Raw genomic sequence first — 7,954 nt, 5'->3', positions numbered from 1 at the left:
TTTTTTGTACATTTTAAATGTACAAGAAATTTAGTACCAAAAACAGCACACAGAAGCCATATTTGAGATTTAAAGAGGAAAGCAAACCTGCACACCTGTTCTGTGAAAATTGATTACTACATTGTTGCACAGTAGACTTGAAATAACACACAAAAAATGCCAATTATAAACAAATGAATAAAAAGTGCCATAAAGAAGTCATAAACTATGAAGAAAAGCTTGGAAGAAAAGGAAAACAACTTTTATTTCCAGTAACCAAAACACATTCTTGGGTGTTTTTCTCCTCTCTACCCCTACCAGGCCCTCACCTTTTTTTGGACCATGATATGGGGGGGACCCAGATGTTACATTTCACTGGCCAATGGTGAGGAGAGAGGGGCTGGATTGGTGTCGACTCCTGATACCCCTTCTTTTAAAAAGCTCCTGTGTCTAACTCAGCTCCTTAACTCAAATGAGGAGGAGACACAGGCGAGTCTCTCCAGCAGCATCACTCTCACCTGAAGAACTGAAGCAGCTCCAGCTCAGCTGATGAGCCAGCTGTCCGCTTAGTCTAAAGTTTTTATCAACGCGGAAAATAATCAGAGAAAAAATAAACTGTCAGGACAATGATGGAATTAACCAAACTGGCCCTTCTGCTGTCTTTCCTGGCCTCAGCGACTTTGTGTCAAGGTAAGTCAAATTTTTGTGATTGAGCTTACAATTATTTGTAGAAAAATAACACAAAAATTAGTTTTAACTGTTATTTAACACACAAAATGCAAACCCTGAGATGTTTATGACGTCTCCAAACTGCTTCTGCCTGTGTAGTGCACCAGACAAACTGTAGAGTTTTCCAAATGAATGTCATTTCCCTGAGGAAGTAATGGCAGGATAGCATGAGATAAATGTCTGGAGGTGAGTTCATGTGTTAGGACCAGTGGTGCGTGTGTGTTTGGATTTCTCATACAGTGAATCTGTCCAACAGATTCACATCAAAGCAACAAAATTAAACACATTTAAAGTAATGAATTATTTGGATTTAGTTTAGAGCTGCACAAAATGGACAAAAATAAAAATCTAAAATACTGCCGGTGCATTTTGTGATATTTGGTTCAGAAAAACACACTTTTTTTTCTCCGTCCTTTGTTTTTCTTTCATTTCTTCTTGTTCATTTTAACCTTCATCTTCTTTATTGTCTATAGATGTTTTGGCCAGTGGGGGTCCATTTAATCTCTAGATATATTGCTGATATTCAAAGTCATTTTTGCAAAAATTGATAATGCAGACATTGAAATCCCAGCGGCAATACACTGTTGCCATACTGTGCAGCCCTAATTTAGTTACAAATATGTAGTTATAAAAAAATATTTGGGAAAAGTAATTCAATTAATTTTTTTTAAGTTGGAGAACTTTAGTTGACAGTCAACCTCATTAGTTCCCAATGGTCCATGTAAAGACACCAGCCACGATGATTAACAACATGTGAGGACTGATGAGGACGGCATGGAAACTCTCCTTGTGGTTTTGTTTAACCTCAAAAGAGCTTCTGCTGATGACTAAAAAAAAAAAAAAAAATAGTCACCAGCGGTTTTTGTGGCTCAGTCTTTCTTGTCATAATCAGAATTTGTACTCTAATAAAACAGAAGATGCTTGAAATCCCTCTACTTCTTTCACTCAGACCCAGAGCTCTATCAGCTGTACATTTTCTGCACATTTGTTCAACTGATCTCAGTTTTATTTACTGCTTAAACAGTCAGACAGAGACACACACGTTTCTATCACACTACAAGCTCTTCTAACAAAAATTGGACTCATAAACTTTTGACGGTGCTGTCTGAGTGACAACAGAAATTTCCTTCAGCGTGTCACTTTCTGCTCTTTTTGCATCTGCTTCACATTAATCCTTTTTCTTTCTTCAAGCAAAAGAAGCTGGCAGTTCATGAAGGCAATCGAGTGTGAATAGACCTTAATAGTCTCCATATCTTGTTGAGCTTTGAGGTCTCCAAGTCGTAAACGACTGGCAGAGGCTGGATGCTGTTTTTCTGATGAGTAAATCACAGGAAAAAGACAACGGTAAAAGAACATTTATTCATATTTATTAAGACCGAGCTGAACAGTTGGACCCTAAAACAGACTGTAAAATTTAACGTTTTTCACTTCATGCTCCTTTAGCCATACATTCACATTCACAAGGTGGTGCGTTGTAACCTTTCTTTACTCTCAAGTACTGAGCAGTTTCCAAAGGTTTAAACCCAGTCACCTTAACAAGGTGAAATAATTACACATGGAACGGTCCATGTTTCCACCTGCAGGCTTTGTGCTGGACTAAATGAAAAAACAGAATAAAAATGGGGATTATAAAGCACAGATGAAATTACTTTACCAGTTTCCTTCTGTCTTTTTGATTTTTGCTACCCCCCCCCCCCCCCACACACACACACACACACAAACACCGCCGCCTTTAATCCTACAAAAATGACTGAGCGGAATGTCTCCATCTGTCTGTTTGTCTTCATCTGTTCGCCTTTTGTTTCTAATCTGTCTCCTTCAGGTATTTCTCACAAATACTTTCCCCACCGTCCCCCCCCCATTCTTTCCCTCACACCATTAATTTATCTTCTTCACCTTTATTTCTCTGTCTTACTCCATCAAACCTCCGTCCCGGCTTTGTTCTCTGTCACTCTCTCTACACACCTCAAACCTCACAGATTTACGAGCTAGTTTTTTTTTTCTATTAAAAGGTGTCAGCTGTTGCTGAATGCCCACAGTGTTAGAGGAACGCCACAGTATTACGACCTCTTCGCATGAATCTTCCAGCTTTTCCGTCTCTTTCTCTACACATAATTTCAGTCAGACACCGGGGTCTATTTCTCCAGATGCTGACCACTGTCTGTTCCAAGAACAGAGCAGTTGGGCCAGATGACCTAAATGACTGAGACAGGGACCTCAATCAAATGGTCAAAGGAAAATGCTCTACCAGTAATTCCCATTAACGACAAACTCAAGTCCATATTATATATTTTTTTGCTTTTCTGTTTTTTGTGTATTTATGCATTGACACATTGGCCAAGAGTATATTTATGAATCAGTTGCTTTAATTTCAGCTAGTTCTATGCTTTTGACTCTGTGCATGCAGGTGTAGATGCCGGACCCCGAGATATCAAAGGTGAACATTCAACCCTCACCCGAGAACTAACCCTAAGTACTTTAGGAACACAAATCATTTGTCATACCTTTACAAATCCTTACATCATATGGTTAATCTGCATCGTTAGCAAGTCTCACAGACGACACTGTTCATTTTTAGATAGCAGCAGATGTTTTGGAGCTCATGCAGATTGTGGTGTGAAAATAGATTAAAAAACTAAATCTGAGCAAAATGCATCCTCTTTTGTTATCACACTTACATCTTAGCCAAGAAGCAAACAAAAATCATCTAAAAAAACCTTAAATGGATTCCTTTTGATGAAATTCGCTTTGCTAAAACTGCCTTGTTACAACTGAACAGTTTTAATAATAATAATAATAATAATTAATTTAATTTGTAACACACTTTTCATTAGCACAAATCTCAAAGTGCTACAAAGTGCAGTTTTCATTTGATATTATTTCTATCTTCACATGTGATTCTCGACCTGCCATTGTGTATCTGTTCCTCTAAAAACCCAGCCGGTCGAAGCAGATGGCCGTTTGTCCTGAGCCTGGTTCTGCTAAAGGTTTCTTCCTCATGAGGGAGTTTTGTCGCCTTCATGCTTGCTCAAGATGAGAGTTCTGCGATGGAATCAAACTCAAAGCAGTCTGCTCCTCAGATAAATGTTATTAACTTACTTTTTATATGTTTCTGTTCAGTGCCCTGAGACGACTTCTGTTGTGACTTGGTGCTGTATGAATAAACTGAATTGAACTGAATTTAAAAGGTATTTAAACAAATACTTTGAGTGATCAGTTGGTGCTTTGACTATGTGATGAGAATGAGTCTCAGTTACTACTACCGTTAAGCTACATCAAGTTTTAGCTCATTATCTGGGAAATTGACCAAGTTATAGCCATTTTTGTGTTTTGCCACGTCGATCATCTATGATGACCATCTAGATTCAGAGTAACTCCAAAAGCTAAGTAGTAATGGAAGTACATCCAAAAACGACTTTCCGAAAGTTTCATTAAAATCCACCCACTTGGTAATGTGTTGCACAGAAAACTACATGATGTGAAACTTTCATGGTGGCAGGCAATAATTAAACAAATGTGTCAACACAATCAAATCAATCACAAGATTATTAAAAACTCATTCTCAAATCAGTTATGAAAAACTGTGTTTTTCTAAATATAACTGAGTTATCTTTAAACTCCTTGCTCCAGTATAGGTTTCAAACACGGAAATAGATGTTTATTCACATCTTCTACTTTATCTAAAGATCTGGAATAATATAAGCAGGATCCAGACCTTAAGCCTTGTTCGCCTGCCAACATACATCTGGCACAACCATATGTCCCCTAACATGAGCACAAGCCCTTCGAGTGCAATTTCATAGCCTCCTTCATTTTCCTGTCATTCCTCCTCTCTGCAGCTTTTTTATTAGTGTCTGGCAAAGACAGACAGGCTCCCTGTTGGAAAGAGAATGAGAGCAAAGCTGTCCTTTGTAAAAGCCATCTATGCTTGTTAATATAAAATTTGTCCTTGTGCAGCTGAGCTGTAATCACAACTGTTGCATTTAAAAAGGAATCACTGTGACGTGGATTGTTGCAGCTAAATGAGACAAACAGCTGTCACATCACACTGTGGGTTAGCATGGCCACAACGCAGAGCTCACGTGATTGAGTTGTAATTGGAACAGACAATTGCTGGTGTTTAGGAAGCTGTAAGTAAAGACTGGTAAGCAGGTTTATCTTGATGTTGTGATCAGGTTGAGACTTTATAAATAAATGGCATTCTGAAATTACTATTGTCCTAATAGGAAAAAAATCCCACAAACATTCTCTAATCCAAAGTCATCTCACATGAACCCCATTGTATACCTCTGTGTGAAGTCATACAAGTGATTTGTTGTAGTTTTGGAAAGAGTGTTATAAACACTGTGCTCCCAATAGTCCTATCAAATGCTTATATGAATCATCTGAAGCATGAGAAATACAAAATAAAATTCAAGTGCTGTTGAAGAAAATTCTGTCCTCAAAGAGTATTCAAAGAGAACCCACAAAGCAGCTATGAACGAGCGCAAACAAGATTTATTGTACCACTGCGGCTTTGCAGAGTGAAATCAAACTATAAAAAGGAAATCATGAGTTCGAACTTTGCTCGCTTTGGTGTGAAAAACACGTGTTACTTGCTTCTTGATGAGGTGGATTTAGTCCCAGTTGCATGAAGCAATAAAATCCTTCAGCCTTTAAAATTATAGTGTTAATATGCCAATCAAATGCTCTGCTAGTTAATGTGCCTCTCACAACTCAGGTCACTACAACATTTAAGTTCATGCTGAGTTTCTTCTTTTTTTAGATTTTAAAATCTTGTGAGATACAACAATTAGTTTTGTTTTTGATTTTGACTGAGACATCTTGAAATAATAACCAGGAGCCGAAGGCTGTGCTGTACGTTTGCTTGGATTTTCTGTGGGAGAGAGGGAGAAACAATGTTATGAAACAGGAGCAGGGAAAAAAGTGCCTTAGAGGTTCTTGGAAACTGATCAGTGCACCCCACAGTCAAGCAGGTCATTATTGGCAACAAGTCTGGATTTCAAAGTCAATTAGGCAACAAAAGACTTGTTTACGTGTTCTAATCTACAGTCTCAAAGGGGAAATGAACCGTTCAGCTAAGAAAAACTTGGAAAATTTTAAGACGTTGAGCAAAAAAGATAAAGCGTTACTTTGGCTTTAAAACAGACAGACAAATAATCACAAAAAGGAGAATATTGGAAAAACTATTTGATTCTAGAAAACTAAATTTACAGGCAGAAGAAACATCTGCTAAACACATCAGCGAGAAACTATTTGATTGTGGTTCTCAGTGCATAAAAGACACAAAGCCAGCATGGAAACCTTGGAATGTATCTTTTTTCAAGCACATTGACAATAAAAAGAGCAACAGTGATGGTCGACTGCCTGTGAATGTCACCATAAAATGCTCTTTAGGCATTTTAAGATGGCCATTCTTTGTTCTGTTGAGTTACTTTGCTTCTTTTGCTAAATTTATCAATAAATGTTAATAAACCTTTAAATGGGTAAAAGGAAAAGAGCTGGCTTGACAGTAAAGGCTCAAAGTGACCGTAAAACCAGGAGGGACTGTGATCAATACTGGTCTTTGTACTGGGATCCTCTGCTCTTAAACTCAGCAGTGCTTGTGCCTATAACCCACAGACACACACATACATGCACACACATGCACTCGCACAAATAGGCCTACTTTGGTCCCATAAGCAACCTTTTTTTCTGTCATAAACATGTCATTTACTGTTTTTTTCCACACAGCCTGAATGGAACTTAAGAGATGAAATGTCAAGCAAACAACTGATGTATTTCGAAACATAAAAAATTAGGAGTGGAGGAAAATTACACATCAAACGAGGAGGCGAAAATGTCACTGTGAACGTTTAATAAATCAAAAAGGGAAAATACAATGGAAGAAGTCGTGTTTAGTGTTTTTCTCTTTTTATACGCTTGCCTTGCCTTCACCTTATTCTTACAGTGCAATGCCAGAATGATACAAGCAAGCAATATTTGTGTAAAACACATTTTTATTACTGATTAATAAAATGTTATTTAATGGGAAAATAGCCTTAAATGACAGTGTATGTTTGTGTGTGTGTGTGTGTGTATGTGCATGATAATGCAAGCTGAATTAAACTATTAGATGGAAACAGAAGCAAGATCAAAGAAGATGTGAAAAAGAAACCAAAACAAAAAAGAAACAGAGCAAGTCGAATGACTCAGAAATAAAAAAGGGAGTCGTACATAAAATGCTTGTTTTTGTGCCACGTTGGTGACTGTTTCAAATACATCATAATATTAAATAAGTTTGTGACTTTCTAAAGTAAAAGTATTGGAGGCCCTATAAAAGAATGCAACTCTTGTGCACATGCAAAAGCACATGCTACTTTTTCAACTTGAAAAACAAATAAATGTGTTCAGATGTGTGTACACACATACAGTAGATGAACATATGCAGCTTTGCATTTTGAACTGTTCCCCTTATGTCAAGATGTAGTAAAATTATTGTGCATAAAACACCCACATCCAGTAAACCAAAAGTACCAAATAATTTATTGGTTTATACAGTAACCACTTGAATGAGGCTTCCTAAAAAATCAAATCCAAAGTTGATAGATTTAATGTAAACCAAATTTCCAAAAATATATTGTTTTTCATAAAATAAAGTGTTTAATTGTTTTCTGTGTGCAGCATCTATAAGGAGCAGGAATCTGTCAGACAGAAGCAAACGAGTGGCTTTTCAGACATTCACAGACTCACAGACAGGTAATCCTTCAGACCATTTCTATAAAAACAGCTTTTACACAAAGCTCAGCATGTGATGGGAAGGAGCATGTTGGAGACCGTGTTGTAAAAATAACTCTTGGTTACATCAGCTGGATGTACTCACTTGGTGGGTTAAAAGTCATCATGAAAAGCTGTAGCAGTATGAACTGTAACAGGTAAGATAACACTAACGCAACCCTTAGTTTAAAAAAAAAAGTTTTTTTAACTCAACTTTTCATATAAATGCATACAAGTGTATATGAGACTGTTATGGATTTCTAAATATCCTTGGTTACATTGCAAATAAAAAAAAGTCTGAGTCAGTTAGCATACTGATGAAAATGTCTGCTACCTCTGTGACAGACTTTGAATTAAGCAGACGATAATGAATGGAAGGATGGATGGATAGATGTATGTATGTATGTATGTATGTATGTATGTATGTATGTATGTATGTATGTATGTATGTATGTATGTATGTATGTATGTATGTATGTATGTATGTATG

General features: G+C 37.1%; 1 protein-coding gene across 2 annotated transcripts in view; it reads left to right on the top strand.

The window, feature by feature from the left end:
• Nucleotides 1-605: 605 nt before the first annotated feature.
• Nucleotides 606-7,954, top strand: part of cilp2 (cartilage intermediate layer protein 2) — a 14,845-nt gene continuing 7,496 nt past the window's right edge. Inside the window, exons 1-2 of one of the 2 annotated variants that reach the window (XM_037674803.1) lie at nt 606-669; nt 7,372-7,446. In XM_037674803.1, coding sequence (XP_037530731.1) covers nt 606-669; nt 7,372-7,446 — 139 coding nt within the window. Of the gene's footprint in view, nt 685-7,371; nt 7,447-7,954 lie in introns of both variants that reach the window. The other variant, XM_037674802.1, reaches the window with a different exon arrangement.

The sequence above is a fragment of the Nematolebias whitei genome, chromosome 3, assembly GCF_014905685.2.
Source record: "Nematolebias whitei isolate Nwh7 chromosome 3, NemWhi1, whole genome shotgun sequence".
In the NCBI taxonomy this organism is placed as follows: domain Eukaryota; kingdom Metazoa; phylum Chordata; class Actinopteri; order Cyprinodontiformes; family Rivulidae; genus Nematolebias; species Nematolebias whitei.
The sequence above is the reverse complement of the archived record's forward strand: the minus strand, read 5'-3'. Positions and strand labels throughout refer to the sequence as shown.